We start from the raw sequence: 25,012 nt of genomic DNA, 5'->3' as shown, positions 1-25,012 counted from the left end.
AGGTGCCATGGTCGGGAATCAAACCCATGACCCATTTACTGCAAGGCAGACGTGCTAACCACTAAGCCACTGTTCCGCCCTTAGACCTTGCTGTCTGACAATGTGATCAAAGTTTTTCAGTCACAGAAGATTCATTGGGATGCTTGGTTGCATCAAGGTAGCTCATACTCGCAAAAACCCATCCTCTGTGAGAGAAGGGGTTTTTTTTGGGGGGGAGGGGATTAGGAAAAATAGTAACATATACTTCTTGCATGATGATTTTTTTTTTTTCCTGATTATTTTACAATTGAAATTGTTTGCATAATCCTGCAACACAGTTACTAATACAAACTTTGTTTTTAAATGGTTAATCGACTATTTTCAAGGCTGCAGCACATGTTTACCTTGTTTTGGATTCTTGTTGATATGCGGACATTTCAGCCTTGAGAAATACACCGAATTCCTGTGACTGAAATACCTAAAATAAATTCTAATCTGGTTACGGTTTTAACCACATGTCATGGCTGAAACGTTTTGTATTATAACTGTACTGCCAAATCTGTACTTTGTCCTCCTCTTACTGATGAGGTCTAAGTTGTCCACCCATTGATGGACAATGTTGAGTCTACATCACTTTTTAGTAGGGTGCTAGATGATTGTGATTTGCATGTAAATTCAATCTATTTTTCACAAAAATCAGTTTACCATAATATTGTCTTTTTTTTCTTTCTCCTTTTTCTGCCTTTTTCTCTTTATGTAATCACATTTCCCTTCACCACAAAATTTTAACCCCTCTCCAAATCATCACCACTATTAATCCTCTGATTACATACCTCTCCTACCTTTACCTCCTGCCCCATCCCTCCTTCCGTCTCCCACAGCTTTGTACATCGGGGCCGTCCTGAGCCCCTTGATCTTCACTTGGGCATGTTCTTGCCCACTCTGCTAAGCCAGGCCACCCCCGAACAGCAGGACCGTTTCTTCATGCCTGCCTGGAACTTGGAGATCATTGGGACGTACGCCCAGACTGAAATGGGACATGGTAACTTTATTTTTTTTAATTTATTTTATTTATTTTTTTTACCAAAGGCTTATCTATTATCACTTTACAGTACAGTATACTGTAACCGCAACAAGATTCTAGCCTTGGAGTAAAGATAGTTTAGCAATAGGTGCCTTGCAGGTCTCTCTGGGAAGGGTCATTGCACTTTAATTTCATCGTTATTTTTGGGTGTTGTGTATAATTTTTACTTAATGATTCTTTTCTTTCTATTTCTTAAGGAACCCACCTCCGAGGACTGGAGACAACAGCCACCTATGACCCATCTACACAGGAGTTTATACTGAATAGCCCCACTGTGTCCTCTATCAAGTGGTGGCCTGGAGGGTGTAAGCAACTGCAAGAAGTAGAGATCATTGCATTCCCAATTTAGATTGGGAACATATTTTAAAAAAAAAATGCTGCATAAGGGGTTTAGAAGAAGGAGGCGCAACGTGTGCGTGTGTTGTATTTTGTTTTTTGTTTTTTTGTTTTTTTTTAACAAATCCTACTCGCCTAGGTGGCTAGATGCTGCATCTGTCCCCCTCTGGCTAAGACAGAACTGAGCAGTCAAAGACCGCTGATCTCTCCGTTCTCCATGAACTGATTGTCACCGCTCTCTGCTCTGCATCCCAGCACTCACTGGCGCACTGGGCTGTGGAGGGAGAAGGAGCAGCTCGGCTCAGGCTGGATGGCTGACCTTAAAGTCAGGATCTTTTCCCAACCTGGACCAGCTGATCGACTTTAGCCTGCTGTCGGCTGAAGATGGGTCACAACAGTGCAGAATGAACTGCACTCCTGTGATCCACAGGAGAAGTACAGCCAAAAGAGCTGTAGAAAGAGTACTGTATATAGGCTTTTTTATTTTAGTTATGTGTCTCCTTTTAAAAGAAAAATGTCATGAGGATGGATTGCTGAGCTTTCTTTCTGGAAATGCTAGTGGTTTGGCAGTGATGCTGACAATATTGCCTTACTGACCTGCCTACTTGTCCATGACTTGCAAAGTACTAAAGTCAATGGGTCGGCACAAAAATTGTCAGAAGGAAATGAGCAATGGCAGCCTCCATTTTTCTCAAAGAACCAGTTATTTTAACTCTGCATTGAGCTTGAACCCTCTTTCGTGTAAAATCTTTTGATGCCAATTTACTATAAAAGAATATTATCTTTTAGTTATTCATTTTGCTTATGTGAGATTGTTTAAAGTAGTGGCTTTTCGCATTTGCTGAGCCTATTCTAATATTGTAAAAGTCACTGGGCATGAGCTAACCCTTGTACAGAAATATCACTCGAACAATGGATTGTCTTGCTATCAAGCTAGTGTAGGAGAAGTGTAGTGAAATATCTGCAGATAGCCCATCACTTGCCTTGGAGCTCCAGTCTTTATACCATCGCGGGTAAACTGTCTCATTACATTATGTGGATGATATTAAGTTCAACCCAATTTTGGATGAACAAATCCTTAACCTGACCTGGCCATACACTCAGCCAAATAAGACTGATCTGGACAGGAGCAAAATTATGTATTTTGCTTGGAACAGTTGATAGTAGCAGGCATTTTGCCTGATTTTTGGAGTATTGAGCAGATTTCCTTGGCAAGGCAGCCTTAATAGACAGAACGTCAGGTTCTGTGAACAGATTGGTCAAAAACAGCTGTATACATCCAAAAATGCATGCAAAAATTGGCCCGCCTGTTGATTTATGTACGTGGCAGCCCATCATCCTAAGCATTGATTACTGGGATAGCAGTCTTTCATTCTGTTTGAGATGCTGAAAGAGTTTGTAGCATTGACATGTTATGTCTTTACAGTGGGAAAGACATCAAATCATGCGGTAGTGTTGGCACAGCTCTATACCCAGGGGGACTGTAAAGGGCTTCATGCCTTCATCGTTCCTATTCGCCAAATGGGTACCCATGAACCATTGCCAGGTGAGTCACGTGAGCTCCCAAATTAATTTTGCTACCTGTTATAGGAAGCAAGGTACACACTCTGAAAACTGGAATGAGTCAGCTTGTTTACTCTGTTTAAATGTTTCCATGGACTTTTCTGTCTTCAAAACAGGAGTAACAGTTGGGGACATCGGGCCTAAGTTTGGTTTTGATGAGATTGACAATGGTTTCCTGTCCTTCAGCAAGTTCCGAATACCAAGAGAAAACATGCTGATGAAATATGCTAAGGTGAGGATCCAAAGGGACATTTAGAAAAAGCTAAATAGTCCAGTTCTTTTATAATCTTTTCAAATAAATTTTTAGTGACTTTTCAGAAATATATTTGTGGAATCCTAAGTTTTGAGTTCATGTTGTGTAACTTTTGCTGATGTGTTTTGACCACACAAAATTTAGTTCACCACACAAAGCCAACCAGTTACCATTGGGGGGTTAGATGACCTAATTTGCTATAACTGTTGGTGCCGCTGTTTACTGGAATCGTGGAACATAAATTATTTCCCCTACAATGCAATTGGAATGTCTTTAGGAAGAGATTGTGTAGACTTTTTTTTTTTTTTTTTTCTTTTTTTTGTTTTTAGATTGGGAGACTAGTTTGAGGAATTATTAGAAACTGTCAGGGTTTTTTTTAAAAAATAAGGCTCTTCACCAGCACACCATCGCAGTGATAATTTTTGTCCTTTATTCACATAAAAGTGAATAAAGGACAAAAATGGCATGGCATGCTGATTTTTAGGGACACAGGATCCCTTTTTCAAGACCTTGATTCAAAACGGGAAGTAGGTAAATTCGAAAAAGGGATCTTGCAAGCATATGAAACGTCGGCCTGTCATGTCTTTTTGCTTTATGTGAATAAAGGACAAGAAAGATTCACTATACCACAGTGTGCTTGTGAATATCCTTCTTTCTCTGTATTCGCATGGTGGCACCATCCACCAATTGACTACTGTACCCTGCAAGAACTTTGGGCAAGCCTGTAAGGAGTCTGTTGGATAAAATACTACTTTTCTGAGTTGTTTTTTTTTTTTTTCTTTTTCTGCTGACCATCATTCTTGGGGTTGGAAGTGAGAGGCAGACAAAAATAAAACCTCTAGATTTTTCCACTCCTGATTAATAATTGTGTAGATTTTTAGGAAAATTCCTCTTAAGCTTCTAGTCTATAATTCCTGTTCAATAGCTTGTGTTATTTTAACCTGTAAATGCTTCTTAGGTGGAACCAGATGGAACATATGTAAAGCCAGTCAGTGATAAACTGACATACGGTACCATGGTGTTTATCCGCTCAATGATAGTAGGGGACTCGGCAAGAAGCCTTTCTCGGGCCTGTACTATTGCAATTCGGTACAGCGCAGTGCGACACCAGTCTGAGATCAGAGTTGGGTAAGGATGTTTCTCTCACTGCAAAATATAGCCATGTCTACATAGTATATTGAACCTATGGCCATGCTATGGATATTCAAGTATTTATATGTTCTTAAAAAGCAACAAATGGACTTTCACTGATCTGTACCTGCAGCCACTGTGGAACTATTCGAGTTCACAGCAAAAGCTCTGTTCCCTCTGCAGTGAAGCTCAACCTTGTCCTCTCACCCAAAGTACATGCTCTGTGTTTACAATAGGAATTAGAAGGCTTGGTGTCTGCTGAGTCACTGCTATGAGAGTGAACAGGGGGAGCCCAACTGCTTAGACTACCAGTTGGAGGACTTCAGTGCTTTTGCTGTGAAGTTTGCAGATGGACTGCTTCAAAGTCCCTGCAGCTACAAAGGTTAGTGAGGGCTTGTTGTGAAGCTAATTTATGTTAATGCTAGCCTGTACATTGCCTAGCACCAGATTCACGTAAAACTTGAAATGGATTATTTTATGAAGAACTGTGGAAACAAACCCAGGTTGACCATAAGATTAAGGGGGTTAGTATTTTGATCACCCAGACCACCCCTTGGTCCTTTCTCTCTCAATGTGCCAATTATAATGGCAGTTTTCTTTCTGGTCAAGGGGAACGTTGTAGAGCCATTGGTGACCTTCATCAATGTTTACCTGCCTAATACAGATCAGTTGGTCTTTATGTGTCGCTTATGTACCATTATGGAATATGGTGAGGGTCTTCTATTACTTGGAGACCCCTTAGAGGTCTTCAGGTTGCTTTACGCCTCTCCTCAGCCTACTTAAATCATGGTTACATTTTCTTCACCTGGTGGATACCTGGAGGTTTCTCCATCCGTCAGATGAGATTATACAAATTACTCCACCCCCCCAGACCTATTCTAGACCAGGTTATTTCTTTGTCCTGCATAAAGCTTTACCTAATATAATGACCATGTTTATTGATTCTATAGTTTTTATCAGACCAAGCTCCTGTCCACCTGACTTTCGCCATCGCCCCTACACAACAAACAGTATCCACCTGGCAACTTAACAAGGCTTTCTTATAAGACCCGGAAACCATGATAATTATCCACGTATTTTTATTCGAATGAAACGGAAGATGTGACCTCTCCTACTTTGTGGGATCCTGATAAATGCCTGGTACATGGCATATTTATAAAACATGTTGCCTGCTCGAATCAACCACACTCCTTCCAATGTCAGGCCTTATGCATACAAATCCGAATGCCAGAGTCTCTCGACAAAAATCTTGTCTACCTCTGCTCACAGTGAACTGATGGCTCTATGGGAGAGACTGAATTTCCCTTTTAATGGCATTAAACAAAAGCTTGTGAAAGGTTATAGACGTTTTTACGAATTTTTCAGACAAACCAAGCCATATGCTTGCAAGGGCCTTACAGGGTCCACAACAGAAGACATACCACATTGCTAGGGAAATTCAGTCATACTATCTCACCTGAAATAATTTGCCTACATGCTCACCAACCATGCATGAATGTAGACAACTTGACATAGATTCATTTCTTGAGCCCTTAGGCCCAAGAGAGGCCTGTAAGATTCTAGAACTTCCCATAATGGTGGAGGAATAGCATGTGGCTATTTCAGCTCGATCAGTTAAAGCCCCTGGTCCTGATGGCCTCTCAATTCAGTACTACAAAAAGACAGACTTCCACCCTACTATCTCTGTGCTTTTAATTTTATAATAGATGAAGCCTCTCTCCCTCCAGACTCTTTCTGGGCACATATTACTGTACTTCCTAGACAAGGCAAGCATCTCACAAAATATAGTATCTAAAGACCAATCTCCCTACGTGACGTAAACCTAAAACGTTTTTCCAAGATCCTTGTTACTAGACTTCTATCCACTTGGCCCATACATTTTCATGCAGATCAGGTAGGGTTTCTTGCTCTACGTGAGGCGCTTGACAACACTACCAGAGTGATTGATATCCGTATGGGAAGGTCAAGGGCTACTCCACTCATGATTCTTTTCACTGATGCAGAGAAAAACTTTATTGTATGGATTGGCAATTCCTGCTATCCACTTTTTCTTATGTGGGTCTTGGTACCCATATGCTGGTTTGGATTTTTGCCCTCTACTCCTCACCACAGGCAGGTTTGAATCAATGAAACCCTTGAATGTATACTTTGAATTATCCAATGCTATTAAGCAGGGCTGCCCACTCTCACCCCTGATATTTATTCTTCCCCCTTAGAACCTCCACTATTCCTCTCACATGCATATCACTGGGCTTCAGGGTACATCTAGATGCCACAAAGTTGTGGTCTATGCAGATGGCCATCTTTTTGTCATTTTCAAACCCTGAGCTTTCTTACCCCTAATCTGATGTCATTATTTCACCCTTATGGCACCCTAACTACTGGATAAACTATCCAAAGCATTTAACATTACATTGGCAACGAATAGGGATTCTAAACTGAAAAATTCCTTCCCCTTTTCCCTGGGCTCCCAGTGGCATTGAATACCTGGGCCTTACGCTCACTCCTAACCCGGACCATTTATTTGAGGCCAATTTTTGTCCCTTGCTGATTTAAATAACTGTGGACCTACAGAAATGATGTGTTTTAAACTTGACATGGTTTGGGGAAATGTAATGCTTTTAAAATGATGACCCTACCCCAGATATTGTACTTTTATCCAGACTTTTTCCATTATCCCTGCCTCATTCTTTAATCCTTTACGGTCGATACTACTACTTTATTTGGGGTGACCATTCACCTTGTACACACATCTCTTTTGACAATTCCACAGCAGGAGGGGGAGCATTGACCTGCGAGATGTCCTTCTTCTCTATTACAAAGAAGTGCATCTCATCTGGATGGTGATCTGGTGCACTCAGGCCCAGACCAAGGTGATATCTTCCACCTTCTCTTTACCAGACATTTCTCCACACCCCTCTCCTTTGATTCTTATCCTGAGAGATCTAGAGGTTGTGTCAGGTACTAACATGCACCATCGATTTGTGTCCAACAAGCATGTTGGAAAATTTTCTCTCGATCAGTGTATTCTGATGTCAAGGAAGTTTCCCCACCAACACAACACAATATGGTGTGAATGGGGGAATTGAGAAGTTTTTCTTTCATTTAACGAACAGGTTGAATGGGTAAACAAATTACTTGTGTATGGACAGCCTTACTCTGCTGATGCTATTTAAATAAACAAAACAGTTAGAATAAAATTACGAAGGTAAAGGAACTGCATTTATATGAATGTATGTATGGATGATGTGATGTACAGGCTAATATCGGTATACAGAAATAAACTTGTATTCTGACATCCACAGGGATCCAGAGCCACAAATCCTCAATTTCCAGACCCAGCAGTACAAGCTGTTTCCTCTGCTGGCCACGGCCTATGCATTCAACTTTGTAGGTTCATACATGAGCCAGACATATCACAGGATAACTGGAGACATCCAGCAGGGTAACCTAAATGAATTACCAGAGGTGAGGATTGCTTTATCTGATCGCTAAAATTGGGCTTTAGGGAAACTACAAATTTTTCACTCATTTGACAACTCGGATTTTGAATCTTAACTACTGGTATTCAGAACTTGAGCTGTGTCCTCCAATGAAGTCAGACAAAAGGGTTTTATGTTGGGTATTAAAATACTATTTTAATTGGGCAATCAATCTGAGTTATTGTACAGTTGAAGTAAACCTATTTTATCTAATTTCCTCTTGGTTAGGGAATTCAGCAATGTCCTCTCTCCACCCCCAGCCTTCTGATTAGATAAGAGGAGCAGCAGATTGATGGAGGCAACCTGACTGTGCATTTTTTGTCTGTATCAGAGTATTACTTGTCAGCACGTTAACATGTCTCATTGGCTCCCAATCCTGCCACTCCCACTTCTGGGAGGAGGAATGGTGTCACTTTGTTGGTATCAGTAGGAGGAATAGTGCCCCATTGTTGGCAGTGGGAGGAAGAATGCCCAATCATTGTCAGTGGGAGGAATAGTGTTGCAGGGAATAATGCCCCATCGTTAGGGGGGGGAATAGTGCCCTGTCATTGTTGGGGGAGGAATAGTGCCCCGTCATTGTTTGGGGAGGAATAGTGCCCCGTCATTGTTTGGGGAGGAATAGTGCCCCGTCATTGTTGGGGGAGGAATAGTGCCCCGTCATTGTTGGGGGAGGAATAGTGCCCCGTCATTGTTGGGGGAGGAATGGTGCCCCGTCATTGTTGGGGGAGGAATGGTGCCCCGTCATTGTTGGGGGAGGAATGGTGCCCCGTCATTTGTTGGGGGAGGAATGGTGCCCCGTCATTTGTTGGGGGAGGAATGGTGCCCCGTCATTTGTTGGGGGAGGAATGGTGCCCCGTCATTTGTTGGGGGAGGAATGGTGCCCCGTCATTTGTTGGGGGAGGAATGGTGCCCCGTCATTTGTTGGGGGAGGAATGGTGCCCCGTCATTTGTTGGGGGAGGAATGGTGCCCCGTCATTTGTTGGGGGAGGAATGGTGCCCCGTCATTTGTTGGGGGAGGAATGGTGCCCCGTCATTTGTTGGGGGAGGAATGGTGCCCCGTCATTGTTGGGGGGGGGGGGGGGTCGAAGAGTGCCTCATCATTGGTGTCAGTGATAAAAATACCGCCCAGGAGCTGGTTAAAAGCAAGGAGTAGACCTCAATATGGGAATCTCTGCTTTAGCTACTTGAAGAATGTACTCCGGTGTCTTCTTCGAGTTGCCAAAAGTTCTACTTTAAAGGACAAATGTTGAGTAATGTAGTGTGCTGGTCTATATGGTTAAACCTCCTTCCTTTATAATCTCTAAAGCTCCATGCTTTGTCTGCGGGACTGAAAGCCTTCACTACATGGGTTTCCAGTGCGGGTATCGAGGAATGCAGGATGGCATGTGGAGGGCATGGATACTCAAGATGCAGTGGAATCCCTGACATCTATGTGACTTTTACCCCAGCCTGCACCTATGAGGGGGAGAACACTGTGATGATGCTGCAGACAGCCAGGTACTGAATGCATAATACAGATTTTATATTTGTTTTAAATGTATTTATGGGGAGGGCAATTTAATACAGGGATTTTGAGGCAAGCATGAAATCCTCTGAAGAGAGCAGTCGTAAGGAAAAAATAAAGGTTGGTGTTACTGATCTTTGCTTCTGAAAATGCTAGCTGCCTGGCTTCCATGCTGACCATCTTGTTTCAATATTTGTAAGCCGCTTACCTGAAACAAGTATGTAGATAAGAATATTAAAACTATACTTTATCCTTCAGTCTTCCTCAGTGCAGGCTCCACTTCTGCATTGAAATTGGTTATTCTGGTTTCACTGCACACTGTTAGCTTCTGGCAATGTGCATTAAAAGCTGCAGCAAGTCAAATATTTCCTGTATGAAAGATGTCCTGTATCATTTAGTCTTTTTTTTTTTTTTCTTTTCATAACTTTACTGTCCGTAGCCTGCCCCTTTCATTCATTGGATTTTAGTTCCATTTCAGTTATGGAGGGTCAGCATCACATGTAAGTGTTAATTAGGACAGTCTGCCTAGAAATACCTACTCCACCACACATAACTGCATTTTGATATTTTCATAAATGCTCCTAAGACCCAGCCGACCTGTTTCATCAGGGCTGAGGGTTCTTGAGAAGAGTGCTAAGGCAGGGTGATGTGATGTTTCCAGAAAGCTATGTAGCACCATTTCAGTCCCTCCCACCAGCTATGATCTGCCTGTGCTGCATAGAGAAAACCAGGAACCCAGTGATGAGATCACCTAGGTATAACATTTATTCATTGGCAATTGCTAGCTGAATGAGAAGCAATGTGAGTGTTGAAGACCAGGCCCTTTCACACTACAGAACTGAAGAAATAAATCTTGGGACATTGCTTTCCTCACTGAAGGTTTATAGTAAGCAATCTGGGACTTTTAAGTATATTTTTAAAATTAAAACATATGCATTAGATTAAGTATGGGGGGAATATGGAGTGGGTAAGATGAGTGGTCTTTTTCTCCCTGGAAATGAGCTTTAGGGCCTGACCACATGCAAAAATGGAGCAGTTTTTTTTTTTTTTTTTTTTTTTTGTGTTAAGTGTAAAAAGCGGCACTTCATTCATGTCAATGCATAACAACGCTGCCCTTGCTCTATGGTGATTTGCAGGGGCTTTCAGAGTGGCGCAATATTATGCAAACATATTGCATCACTTATCCATGAGAAAAAAAACAAAGGTAACTACATGTAGTGTGGACAGGCCTCCAATGAAACTTTTTTTTTTTTTTTTTTTTTTCTCCCTGATGTATTTTTTTCCACCTATTGCATGTGAGCCAGAAATGGTTTCCTTTCAGTTAGCTACATATTGTGCCCTGAATTTTGGAATTGATTTGTTCTTGGTATCTCTGATTTTATTCGAACCATAATGCCTCTATACCCTGCATTTCTTCTGGACAGGTTCCTGTTTAAAAGTTACACTGCTGCCGTATCAGGAGAACATCTTGACGGGATGGTTTCGTATCTGAACGATGTACCCTCTCGGCATGTACAGCCTCAGCCTTTGGCTGGTCGGTCTCAAATCGACATAAATGATTTGCTCAGTTTGGTGGAGGCCTATAAACAGCGGGCAGCTTGGTAAGGACAAAAACCGAGAAAAGTGACCGTTCTTAGCTGCTTTGGTTATCCTTGTGGCATATAGCAACATGCTTTTAGTCACATTAAAGCTTTTCTTCTCCTTCAAGTCAATAGGAAGGCAAATGCTAATTGAAGCAAGTTCATATTTCTTAGAGTGAACAAATAATGCAGCTCAAAGCACCTGTGAATTCACAATGTCATGGTCCACGGGAATCCGAGGGGGTCAGTCCCAATAGGCTGGCTAGTGGCCCAAATAGCAACTCAAGGTGACCCCTGGAAGAGAAAAGAGGGAGAGAGAGCCCTTATAGTGTAGTGACTCAAAAAAGGTGATTATTTATTTAAAGGGAAAAAAAAAGTTAATCAACAGAAGTTAAATGACTTGCATCTGCAAGTCATTTAATTTGTGTTGATTTAACTTTTTTTTTTTTTTTTTTTTGAGGCTGAGTTCACCCTGTCAGGTGGTCACATGAAATCTTCCATTAGCAGATGTGGTTAATACCATGCCCCCAAGAACAATTATAATGGTCATTCTCGATGCCATGTGAGCCCAAGACCCGAGTCCACTGTGGGGTTCCCAGGTGGGTGTAGAACTAGGTGAGTTAGATGAGCTCTAGAAAAACCCATCTGTCATCTGAGCAGAAGAGGTGCCAGTTATTGTATGTCTAAGGATGGGTCAGAGATATCTGGTTTAATGAACATCAAATGGCAATTTGGTGTTCATTAAACCAAATGATTCCGGCCCATCCTTAGACTGACAATAATGTGTTCCTATGCTGTTGGGATCACCAACTGGTTTTTCTAGATCTCTCATAACCCACCTAGCTTATAGCACCTGCCATTTAATTTTAAGTGAATTCAGAAGCATCTTCAATTGATGTCACATAAAAGTGAAAAGCACCTGCATTTGCCCAAAGCTTCATGAGACAGGCCCTTAAGGTGGTTGTTTTCAAAGAGTGCATATCAAAGAAAATGCAAGCCCCTAGTGTGTTTAATAAAACATCTATTATCTTGATATCTCATCCCAAGATTTTGTTTTCCCATACACAATAGTGGTGATAGGGTAACCCTTCATATGACGTCACCAACAGGCTTATTTCTGTACATGCACCTAAGCTTCAGTAAGCATTCTCTGACGCAGTGTCTTTTTGGGGGAGGCAATTTAGTTATTCTGGTTTTGGGAGTTAGACATCTCTGGTACTGGACCTTGTTAGCTATGGGGAAGTTTATTGCCTGGGTTGGATTTTCCTAGCCATTCACTTTTGTTTTTCCCAAATACCAGGTAGGTCTGCACTTTCCCCCAAGATACTAAGGCTCTATTCACACCTGAGCTAGCTCAAAGCTCCAAAACACTTGGGGAATCAATTATTCTCAATGGAGATGGCTCACATCTCCACTCCAAGTTGCCTGAAGCTCAGACAAGTTCTGGAGCTTTATTTTGTTGCTCAAATTGGGCAAATTTGCATGTTTTTGAGGTTTTCAACTCCAATGGAAATGCGCAATTCACGTGTTTTGCCACGTGTTTTCATGGATTTTTCTGCTCAAATGAGAAAATAAAAATAAATGAAATTATATATGAGTAAACGCATGTAAAATAAGTATATAAATATTAAACAAAATAACTAATATGTAATCATAAATAACCCTGAACCATAATACATTTTATTTATATATATATATATATATATATTTATTTTCTGGTTCAGCGTTATTTATGATTACATATTAGTTATTTTGTTTAGTATTTATGATTATTATTATTTGTATATTTTACATGTATTTACTCATAATTTTATTTATTTTTATTTTCTCATTTGAGCAGAAAAATGCACGAAAACATGTGGCAAAACACGTGAATCGCAAGAAATAAATTATGACTAATAATACATTTTTTTTTTATTTTGTGTTTTTAATATTAATTATTATAGTTTTGTTAAGAGTAAGGGGATACAATTAGGGGTTCGCTATTTATTTTTATTTGTGTATCTATTTTATTGTACATGTATTCATTCAAAAATTATTATTGTTATTAACAGCCTTACAAAAAAAATAATAAGGCTTTAAATAAAATATATTAACACCTAATCTTAACCCTAACCTTAAAGTGTTACTAAACCCAGGACCCTGCATTCTCTATATTTGGTCTCACACAGTACACACAACATGGAAATGCAATTATTTTAGTAAATTATAAACTGCTAAATACCTTTTCTCATCAACAGTTAGAGCAGTCTTGTGACTTCCTTCTGAGCACTGGTTAAAGCTTGTAGGAGGAATTTTCTTTCTGTTCTAGGAGGATGCAGAATCTCTGACCTCTGCCTGGACAGTGCTGACTGGCCCTGTGCTGAGCACATGCACTCTCCCAAGAGAAAAAGCAATACACACTAAACTGAGCATGTACAGAAGGGCTACAGGTTCAGTCTCATCTTATCAGTGTGGACGTTTCAACAATAAGAGGGGCAGAAAGGTCAGGATCAAACAGCCTTTTTACAGCCCTAGTTTCCACAGTAATACATAACCAGTTAAACATGGTGGGGGAAAGTTTCTGTTATTGTCACTCTGATGCTTCATTCTTTCATTTCGTCTTTTTGTTATAAAATACATATTTAGCATTTTTTTTTATTTATTTTGTAATTTTTCATTTTTTTCCCCTAACTTTTAGGATCCTGACATGTTACAATTAGACTATACAATCTTTGTACTAGCTCCTTTTAGACTGACAAAACTATGTCATACATGTGCACAGACATCCCTGTTTAAGGCATGCGGTCAGCAGGGTATGTCAGAGTTCTGTGCTTTAATGCATGAAATGGTATTCACAGGCGTTTAACTATGAAACCGTTATCGCTTCTCTGTCCTTTTTGTTTCACCATTCAAAAAGGATTGTCAAAAAGATGCTAGCTGTTATAAAGTACAAGTGCTTAGTGGTGCCTCCATATATATGCATTGGCTTAAAATATTCCTAGTACTTTAAAAATGCTGCACCATCTTGAAGGGGCAAAGCTCTGTCATGTAGTAGTAACAACTCCCTTCTGCTCCTCATATTCTTATTGGCCCCTTGCTATTTTTAAATTCCTCACTGATCTGTAGAAATGTTTGATAGGCAGGAGAGGCATGCAAGCTCTATCACTATAAAGAAGAACCAGAGCTTTATCAGTTCAGAAAGGCTTTTGGGCATACAGAAAGCAATTACAGCTACAACAGGTACGAGCCTGCCCCTTTTTTTTTTTTTTTTTTTTTTTTTTTTTTTTTTTTGCATGCATGAAAGCAGCTTAATTAGGTGACAGACACCCCACCCATCCAATATCCATAGAAATAAAATGGTATCGGAATTTTCTTTTAACCACTTCCTGCCCGGACACTTTTACCCCCTTCCTGTCCAGGGCAATTTTCAGCTTTCAGCGCTATCACACTTGGAATGATAATTGCACGGTCATGCAATACTGTACCCATATGAATATTTTTACCATTTTTTTGAGACCGATAAAGCTTTATTTTGGTGGTATTTATTCACCGCTGGGATTTTTAATTTTTTTGCTATGTAAATGAAAAAGTCCAAACATTTTGAAAAAAAGTTGTTTTTTTTTTTTTTGTTTTTTTTTTATAAAATTTTGCAAATAAATAATATTTCATCATAAATCTTGGCCAAAATTTTATTCCGTTTATTTTTTTTAGTAAAAAAAAAAATCCAAATTAGTTTATAACCAAAAATTATCATTTTTAAACTTTTTTTTTTTTTACATTTTAATTTTATTTTTTTATATTTTTATTTTTTTACATACTGTCACCCTAGCAGTACAGTGTCACCATGGTGACACTGTACTACTTGTGGGGGGTGATGAAGATTTTTTTTTTTTTACACTGATTGCTTTTACACCCATATAGGATGTAAAAGCAATCATTTTCTCTTTCTCTCTGTCTGCATTCTTGCAGCCATTGAGTACTACTAAGTGAGCTGTGATTGGTCTGTTGTGAATAGCCTTGTACCATGTGACCTCTGTGATCATTCACAGATTTCACACGTAGTAAGCAATGATGTCACTTGTGACATCTTGCTTACTACTTTGCATGTGATCACTGATTGGCCAATCAGTGATCACATGATCGGGACCTCGTACAGAGGTCCCGTCCGACGATCGGTGTTTCACTGTGTCCTGAGGACACAGCGGGCACCAGATCGCGGTGCTGCGCACTCCCAGGGAGCGCGCACAGCTAGAAACCGCGGGTGCCGTTTATGAACGGCAACCTGCCCCTGGACTGCCACCGCCCTGCCGTTTATAAACAGCAGGCGGACGGCAAGTGGTTAAATAGGATGTTGCTATGTTCTAAGCCACATTGGGACCAGTAAAGTCAGCAAATGTTCTGTGATGCTTTTGTTTGGTAGATGTTGTGTACATACAGGCTCTATTGAAGGAAATCTGGTCCTGCTATGGGTTTTTCTTGTGCCACACTTTTACAGCCTAAGACCTCTTGCACACTGCAGCTTGACAAAGCTGAGTACAGTGTTTTTTTTTTTTTTTTTTTTTTACTGATCTAAAATGCAGCCCACTGTTTATAATGTGTCTGTACATACATGCATGTAAACAAGTGCTGTGTATTCTTGAGTAGAAACATTTGTGTTCCTGGTGGTTTGCGCCAAATATGAGCATATGTGTGCAAGCATGTGTATATGAGCATAAATATTAATGGACTTTGTCTAGAAATATATTGTGCATGAGAATGCACATGTGTGCAAATGTGCACAAAAATATGTGCGACTATGTGCAAAACAAACTTAAAATTACGTCCAGAAATGCTGAAGCTCAAACATCAGGACCGTGTGTAAGAGCCCTAATACAACAGTTCTGCTTTAAATTAAAAAATCCAGTGCTTCAATGTTTACCCGGCCTTTTTCTCTCCTCACCTCTAGGCTTGTTGTAGGTGCAGCTAGGAGTGTCCAGGCTGACTTGAACCGTGGAAAACGTAAAGAAGATGCTTGGAACAAGAATTCTGTAGATCTGGTCCGGGCATCTCAGGTACGACAAAATTGAAATCTGAACACCTTTTTTTTTTTTTTTATATTCTTAATTTAAGAAAAGCAGTCTCAAATAATATATCAAGGCTATGAGGGAAAAAAAAAATAACGTACTGTACATTCCAATATACATCAGTTATCTTCTGGCAATCATGCAAACTGTCCAAAATATGCAAAAAAAAAAGAGGTATCCTGGGGGGATCTCAAAACGTCTACTGGGTATGGCCCAGCACGGCAGGAAGGGCAGATACAGAAGCGAGAGTAACCAAAAAAGACCTGATGATGGAAGACACAGCCCAAATATGTATAGACATGGTCTTAGCGGCGTAGGATACTCCATGAATTTGTGGGACAACTGGAAAGCGATGCGGGGATGGTAAGATCAACCAAAAATTGGGGGGGGGGGGCAGAGGTGTAAGGGGAGTAGTGGTGGTGTGTATGGATGGAAGCTACCACAAGAACCCATTAGCCTGAACACCCTTTTATCTTTTAATCGCCATCTTCATCAAAAGTATATTTCAGTTTAGAGTTCCCGGATGGGTTGAATAACCTTCCTAGTTAACTAAAAACTGATTTAACCGCTTCCCGTCCGCCCTATAGCAGAAGTACTGCTACAGGGTGGGACGGGTGTGCACAAAATCGTGTGTGTATATATACGTGATTTTGCATTTCCGGGTAGGGGGCGCGACTGCGGCTGTCAATCACCGGGTCCCAGCTGGTGATTGCTCGCCAGTGCCCAGTGATTACCGAGCATCTCCGACAGGGGAGGGACAACTGTTTATAAACAAAACAGTTCTCTCCCCTGTCAGCCCCTGCACACTGCTTTGCATGGCTGTGCATAGCAGAGCCATGCAAAGCAGTGTGCTTACAGTGAATCACAAACACAGCCACACAGTATAAAAAGGCACACAGTTAGTCCTTTGATCGCCCCTCATGTTAACCCCTTCCTGCCTAGTGTCATTAGTACAAAGTCAGTGCTTTTTATTAGCACTGATCACTGTATTGGTGGCACTGGGGATGTCAGTGACACCAAGTCAGTTCCCCCCAGTGTCAGAATGGCCGCCGTAGTCCCGCTATAAGCTGCTGATCGCTGCCATTACTAGTAAAAATAAAATAAATAAATAATCCCAGTATACATACCACCATTTGTAAACGCTATACATTTCACATAAACCATTTAATTTACACATATTGGGACTTTTATTTTTTTTTTTTTTAGCAAAGACATGTCACAGAATACATTTTGGCCTAAATTTTATGACTAAATTTTTTTTTTTTTTTATTGTTACTGGACATGATTAATAAGCCAAAAATTATTGGGGGTTTTTTTCTCAGAATTTTTTTTTATTTTTTTAATATAGCGAAAAAAATAAACATCGCACAGGCGATCAAATACCACCACAAGAAAGCTTAATTCATAAGAAAAAAAAGGCCGCAAATTTAATTTGGGTGCAGCGTTGCATGACTGCTCAATTGTCAGTTAAAGTAACGCAAAAAATGGCCTGGTCAGAAACGGGAGTAAATCCTCTGGAGGGCAAGTGGTTACAGGAAGTTGGGTGACCTGGCAAAGCTCCTACAGAGAGCTTGAGGCAAGGTTTGCATCTCTACATGCTTGGGGTTCAGAAGATACTAAATTTGAATAGGTTACATTTATCTCAGACCTATAGGCCTGTCTAGGCATCTTGTGGTGCCTACAGATTGGGAATAGATTCTCTTATGAGACTGGGTTCTCTTATGAATCTTCTAACCGCTTCAGTCAGTTTCTAAAATTTTTAAGGGCCTATTCACATCACAGTGTGCATTATTGTGCGCCTAACGAATGTGCACTGCAGTGTGTTGTTAACCTGCAATGTAGTGCTTATTTTTTTTTTTAACTTGGCATGTTATTCTATGCTCAAGCACATTGATGCATTACATGACTTATGTTGGTATAAGTGGAAATCTATGAACATATGGTGAAACACCTTGTTCTGGTGTGCAGACTGTGTTGAACAACACAGTCCCAAACTGCTGACGTGAATGTGCCTCATTAGCTTTGACATTTTTTTTAATCAGCTTTTATTTTTCTGTAATGTGATCCCACAACATTCTTCCCTGTCCTATTCCAAACATCAGGGAGAGGGCAGTTCATTCTGTCACACACAAATGGAAAAGTAGGTTCCCCATCTGCAGGCTGTTCTAGAAGGCTGTACTTTATTGGTGCCACAGTCCTATAGGCTGCAGCTGCACAAGGCAATCAGCAAGGCGGGGCTGGGCAGAGGCAGGTAAACCGACTACAGAAGATACCGGCATGCCGAGCATCCTGTACCTCTGAACAGCAAGTCCAGGGATGCAAACTGACCATGCAGGCAGAGATCTGCTTCCATGCTTTGCAGGGTCAGTTTCCTACAAGGAAAACCATGGACTGTCGGGATCACCAGGTATTTCTGATGAATGGAGTCTGTGAAATAGTAGAAGACTACTGCTTGAAAGATGCACACATAGAAAAAAAGTTAGGCTAGGATTAGTGCACAAACAGTGGAAGTAATTAATCCTCAAAGATCACAAAAAAACCTCTAAAACTTGGAAACATATTCTGTGTGTTCAAGGCTACGTTCACACTTTGCAGTGCGGTAAACAGAGCATGTAAATGTGCATTACTTTACACAATGTGTGTTGTGTTAGGTCAGTCCATTCACTTGAAAGGGCTCCCTAGTGCACAAAAACTCCGCAAAAGAAACCACACACCAGGAAAGTAACAGGAAATTAAACTAAGGTTTAATTGTAAATTCTGAATATCAGTTTTTCCACAGTGCCTGTAGATACATAGGTAAATGATGGCTTGTTTTTAAAGTGTTTTTTTATTGATTTATCAGAATTGGTAAATACTAATGCATAGTCTGGTTCACTTTAAGAACTTTGCTTTTGAGTTCCCAGATCTGACAACATGCTTGCTACAGTTATGTGGCACCAGCACTCCCTGTTGGCATTTTTATTCATTTATTTTTTTTAATATGAATGAGTTTACTTCTTAACCACCTCCCGTCCGGCCGTTGTATATAAATGGATGGACGGTGGCACTGCAGGGTCGGGTGGCCGTTTATAAACTGCCTCCCCGTACCCTGCTTGTGTGCGCTCCCTGGGAGCAAGCAGCACCGCGATCCAGTGCCCGCTGTATCCTCCGGACACAGTGAAACACCAATCGTCGGACGGGACCTCTGTACGAGGTCCCGATCATGTGATCACTGATTGGCCAATCAGTGATCACATGCAAAGTGGTAAGCAAGATGTCACTTGTGACATCATTGCTTACTACGTGTGAAATCTCTGAATGATCACAGAGGGCACATGGTACAAGGCTGTTCACAACAGCCTTGTACCATGTGACAAGCTGTGACCAATCACAGCTCACTCAGTAGTTCTCAATGGCTGCAAGAATGCAGACAGAGAGAAAGAGAAATGATTGCTTTTACATCCTATATGGGTGTAAAAGCAATCGGTGTAAACAAAAAAACAAACAAAAAAAAATCTTCATCACCCCCCCACAAGTAGTACAGTGTCACCATGGTGACACTGTACTGCTAGGGTGACAGTATGTAAAAAAAAATAAAAAAATGAATATAACCAAAAATTATAATTTTTAAACATTTTAAATTTCTTTTATATTAAACTAATTTTGGCTTATTTTTTTTACTAAAAAGATAACAGAATACATTTTGGCCAAGATTTATGATGAAATATTAATTTGCAAAAATTTATAAGAAAAACACTTTTTTTCAAAAATTTTGGACTTTTTCATTTACATAGCAAAAAAAATAATCCCAGTGGTGAATAAATACCACCAAAATAAAGTTTTATCTGTCTCAAAAAAATGGTAAAAAATTCATATGGGTACAGTGTTGCATGACCGTGCAATTGTCATTCAAAGTGTGATAGCGCTGAAAGCTGAAAATTGCCCTGGACAGGAAGTGGCTAAAAGCAGAGATGAGATGTAAAGGTTGGCAGGATAAGAGACACATATGTTGGGGAGATCTTGCTGCTGGAGCCCCATAAGGTGTATCAAGCCAGCAGGTGATTCTGCCAACCATACTTCATAACTGAAATCTCACTTTTTGTTGGGCTGGTCTGTTAAGCTCATAAAACACGTATCCTGTTGTTGGAAGTTGCTAATAACACCTGTATGTGATTTTTACCTTTTAGGCTCACTGCCATTATGTTGTTGTCAAACTGTTTGTGGATAAGCTATCTGAGATCCTGGATGCTGCTTCCCATCGCATACTGAGCTCCCTCTGCCTCCTCTATGCTCTGTATGGAATCAGCAAAAACACAGGAGATTTTATTCAGGTTTGTGTAGAGCAATTTTTGTATTAATGCTGCTAATATTACAAAGGTGATTTCAGCTTTACTAATTCATTGTTTTAATAATAAATGTAGGTATTTAAACATCGTGATTATTATTATTTTTATTTCATATGGCGTATATAGTTAGGTTTAACTTCTGTTTATAGTTTTATGTTTACAGCAATTTCCATATGTTTAAAACTGCATAGTGTGGCTAGAAATAGGAATATCTCACATCTTACTATTCAAGCTTTGTCAAATGCAATGAATGGACCCCGAACCATTGTAATTTTCTTTATTTAGGTTTTAAAGTGGTTCTAAAGGTACAAATTGTCCTACTACCTGAAGGATAAAGTATTTATTTTGCAAATAAAGATTTAATACATGATAAAAGATTCCCAGAGCAGTATTGATTTTGGAGTGGGGGGGGGGGGGGTGAAATCAGTGCTCATAAGTTTCAACTTGAGCTTTTGAGCATTGCAAACCGAGCACTCCAAAGACATGCTGGGAGGTTCAATGGCTTGTGTCTAAATTGGCCCTAGTATGTGTATGTATGAATGTAAGTTAGATTGTACACCCCTTGAGGGTTAGGGACTGATGTGAATGTACAAATCGGCACTTACAGTACCTGTAATGTTGCAAATATGTGAAAGCAGGCTAAAAGGAGATTAAATATTAAATTTGCAGTATTTCATATTCACCTGAAAAAATATTTGAATTTTTTTTTTTAAATTCCACCTGGCCATAATAATGAAACCGTATGAAACCAATTCACAAAATGCTGCTAAAAATAAGAATTGCTCTTCTTCTCAGCAGATATTAGCGATGAAAGGCAGAGCACTTTGATAAAGCTGGTTTGCAGTTGTGTAGACTATGACAGAATGTTGCAGATTGGTATAAAAAAAAAATACACTTACAGGGTTAAAAAAAAAAAAAAGGGGGGGATCTATTTACAAAACATTTGTATCACGAATGTCAAAATCATTTGTGCAAGCTGAACGAATGTCTTGTATTTTTTTTCTAAGAGATTAATGTCTTTATCATCCGCTGCATCTACTGGCCAAAATATGCAGTATAGTTCTTGCATTGAGGTATTTCAGAAAATTAAACTGCATTTTGGCCACTAGATAAAGCTGACGATACATACCTGTATAAAACACTTGTTGCACCATGTAGATTAATAGTCCCCTTAGAGTTGGCAAATGTGATTTGCGTTGGCTGGTTATTGGTATTAGCAGTGTTGGCTTTAGAAGGTACTATCACTTTATTCAGTGTAAAAGAATTGCTAACTAGAGAATCAACAGCATCACTAGTGTCAAAAGCTTATGGTGAAGTAGGGACCATCCAAAGAAGGATTGTTTTGTTTTTTTTGTTTTTTTCCTCTAATAGATTACATGTACTCTATAAGATTATGTCTTCTACAGGCTGGTCTTCTGACTTTCTCCCAGTTGGAACAAGTAGAGCAGCGGGTTAAGGATTTGCTGGCAGTAATCCGTCCTAATGCAGTGGCTTTGGTTGATGCATTTGACTACAGTGATACTCAGCTGAGCTCTGTCCTGGGAAGATATGATGGAAATGTGTATGAAAATATGTTTGAATGGGCCAAAAAATCACCTCTCAACAAGACACAGGTAGGGAATGCCAAATGTAAATGTATTACCTTCTTGGACATCTATACCTAGAAATGTTAAAAGTATTTGAGAACCTAAAGTAAGAAAACCCTAGCAATGAACTTCTCTTGTTTGCTCTGCTAAAAAAAAAAAAAAAAAAAAAAAGAAACATACCACTGAAAACGTTTTTGTTACATTTGTTGGATGAGTGCAGAACGTAACTGCTTAACTTGCTAAAAATCTAATGTCCTGTGCTACATTCTTATCCGTTACATACCTCCCAGCCCTCTCTGTGCAATACATAACCCCCTACCCCTTTGCTAGAAAGAAAAGGAGAGAGACAGGTGTTCTGTAGTCTTGTCTTAGGGCGACAAGGCTCTTTCTCCCTAGACACAGTACAGTAAGTGAGCATTGTCCCTTTAGGACAGAAAGTGTGTTAGTGACAGATTTTTTAAACACTTTTTTCCCCCCTTTTATGTTCACCTGGTGATTCTAATGTAGCAAGCACAGGACTGGTAAGCTGAAACATATTTACATTTTCCTATTTGGATTTAGATTAGTGGTGGTCAACTTTCTTGATATTCAAAAATGCAGACATGATGATACAAGAGATGATCAGGGACTGCAGACATGATATAAAAGATCATCAGTGACTGCAAACATGATTAAAAAGATGGTCAGACTGCAGACATGATACAAGAGATGTTCAGGGACTGCAGACACAATACGAGAAACATGATGCAAGAGATGGTCCGAGACTGCAGACGGGATGCAAGAGATGGTCCGAGACTGCAGACTGGATGCAAGAGATGGTCCGAGACTGTGGACATTCAGAATACTTTATTAATCCTAAGGAGAAATTATTAATGCAAGTTACCTGACTAGCTTTGTTTTTTTGTATTTTCTGAGTCACTTACCTGGAATAAGCATGCATTCAGTGAAGCCAGAGAGAAGTCTTGATATGCATTCTAGTGCCTGGTCTGTGTATCAGAAATTACTGAAACCAGTAAATTGGAGAACACAAGAGAAACTTATACATATAACTACATAGGTGGCATCCTAAAATATTAATTGTCCGGAGCCCAACATTAAATATGGCAGTGCTACGCTCTCTTCATATGTTATATACTCTGTTTTTGCCTCTGAGTCACGTAGACTTGTATGTATGTTCTTCTTTTCTGAAACATCTAATAAGATACATATTTACCTCTAAATATGGCAGTGCTGATCAAAGAGTTACCCAGGTTCCTGTGCTGGAAAGTAGAACAAATGTGAACTGTGGATTTCTCATCTACAATTTGGTTGGTTGCTGTTTGTAACATCTAGATGTCACATTTGTTAAAGTGATTATGCTGTGGGGAAAGTAAGAAGCTGTCATTGCTCACCTGCTTTTTGAAACTGCTATTTGCCCGGCTTCTGGTTTCAATACTTTTTTGTCACAATAAGTGTCTGAATTCAATATCTCCATATTTGTTACGGTTCCGAGGACATGATTGAAATCAATGCATGACAACTAGGTAAATGGCTTTCCCAAATGGCAGTCCCCATACTTTTTCATATGACAGTCACTTTAAAATGTTTTTAATCAGAAGAACTCTTCAGCTGATCTCATTCTATGTTGGTGTCCCCTCCCATAAAGTGAGATGTTTTATTTGTTCTTATACATTATTAAAGGTATTAATCTTTTTTTTTTTTTTCCTCCATGGTTTTCCTTTCAAAGGTTCATGAGTCTTTCTACAAGTACCTCAAACCTCTTCAGGCCAAGCTGTGATTCACCACAAAACACAGGAACACTGGACCAGCAGCACTTGTATAACTGGTTTTCTTAGCAATTCTTTTTTTTTTTTTTTTTTTTGATCTCCACAAATTTTATGTTGATCTTTTTGATAGGAAAAGTATGGAAACAAAGTTTTAGTGTCTGCAACCTTCACCTACTACTACTACTTCTGTATGTCTGTAGATATAAAGTGGAACTAAACCCAACAATGTAATGCTTTACCAAAATGTGAGTGATATGCTGTGAATAACTGTCACATATGCTTGCGCTCCCAACCGAACTGTCAAACGATCAAATGGCTGCTGTCCTAAATGACCACGTGTAGCAATATGGCAACTGCAGGTCAAACACAGGCTAAGATATTGGCGCTTTTGGTTGTAAAGAATAGGAGGGGTTAGTTCAACTTTAATTTTCAGTGGCCATATAGACCAACTTAGTACTGTGGAAAGCTCTCCCGATCCTCTGCAACTCAAGATTTTGCATACTGAAAAATAACTTCACGGTTAAATTTCTCAAAACTACCTGTTGCCTGAAAAAGGATCCTAATTAACCATTACATTCCAAGAATTCCTTTTTGTTGTTTTGTTTTGAACAGAATGTACAAGATTATATTCTAAAATATTTTTAATGTTCTCTTTAGATAATAATTGTAACATTTGCTCTGGGTTCTATACTCTTACAGAACATATTGCTAATGGATGCAGAATGTAAAGGGATTTTAAAATGACTACCTAAGCAACAGGCATGGAAAGAGAAGTGCGATTAATACATAAATGATATATGCACTTAACAATACATATGAGTAATTTCTTATCTTGTTTCCTGTGTGTTTATTTGCTGTGAGTGTGAACATGTTGTACACATTTGCGTTTTCACTATGTTGTGTTTGGATACTAGTGACGTCTCTACTGATCATCTATAGCAGGGGTCTCTGAACTATGGCCCTCCCAGGTGTTAAACTGCAAGTCACATGGGGCCTTGCAAGACTCTGACAGCCACAGGCAAGACTCCCAGAGGCAGCGGGATGATGGGACTTGTAGTACTTCAACAGCTGGAGGGCCATAGTTTGGAGACCCCTGATCTATAGTGAGCCTATACCAAATCTGTATGCCCCTTCCACACCAGCTGCTTTCCAAGCTGTAACATGAATCATAGGTATACTACAGGTACCATATTACTAGAGGGCAGGAGCTGGCACACATACTGAAAACGGACATCTACTTCATTCCCAGTAACTGCATATTAAAAAAATACATTAGTGTTATTGGATACTGATGTATGCAGTACCTTTTGTACAGAAGATAAATTAGGATGAAAATGATCCGGAGAAGATTTAGGTGCTGTTTTTTAAAGAGCATTAC

General features: G+C 39.8%; 1 protein-coding gene across 2 annotated transcripts in view; it reads left to right on the top strand.

The window, feature by feature from the left end:
• Positions 1-24,464, top strand: part of ACOX1 (acyl-CoA oxidase 1) — a 47,569-nt gene extending 23,105 nt beyond the window's left edge. The window contains exons 3-14 of one of the 2 annotated variants that reach the window (XM_089690664.1): positions 861-1,021; positions 1,261-1,368; positions 2,826-2,945; positions 3,079-3,194; positions 4,174-4,343; positions 7,652-7,814; positions 9,135-9,325; positions 10,757-10,933; positions 15,840-15,945; positions 20,124-20,267; positions 21,689-21,895; positions 23,595-24,464. In XM_089690664.1, the coding sequence (XP_089546790.1) occupies positions 861-1,021; positions 1,261-1,368; positions 2,826-2,945; positions 3,079-3,194; positions 4,174-4,343; positions 7,652-7,814; positions 9,135-9,325; positions 10,757-10,933; positions 15,840-15,945; positions 20,124-20,267; positions 21,689-21,895; positions 23,595-23,645 (1,714 nt within the window). In that variant the 3' untranslated portion in view covers positions 23,646-24,464. The remainder of the gene's footprint in view (positions 1-860; positions 1,022-1,260; positions 1,369-2,825; positions 2,946-3,078; positions 3,195-4,173; positions 4,344-7,651; positions 7,815-9,134; positions 9,326-10,756; positions 10,934-15,839; positions 15,946-20,123; positions 20,268-21,688; positions 21,896-23,594) is intronic. The other variant, XM_089690665.1, reaches the window with a different exon arrangement.
• Positions 24,465-25,012: the final 548 nt, after the last annotated feature.

The sequence above is a fragment of the Staurois parvus genome, unplaced genomic scaffold, assembly GCF_062004578.1.
Source record: "Staurois parvus isolate SC_StPar_1 unplaced genomic scaffold, SC_StPar_1.0 ptg000538l, whole genome shotgun sequence".
NCBI lineage: Eukaryota > Metazoa > Chordata > Amphibia > Anura > Ranidae > Staurois > Staurois parvus.
The sequence above is the reverse complement of the archived record's forward strand: the minus strand, read 5'-3'. Positions and strand labels throughout refer to the sequence as shown.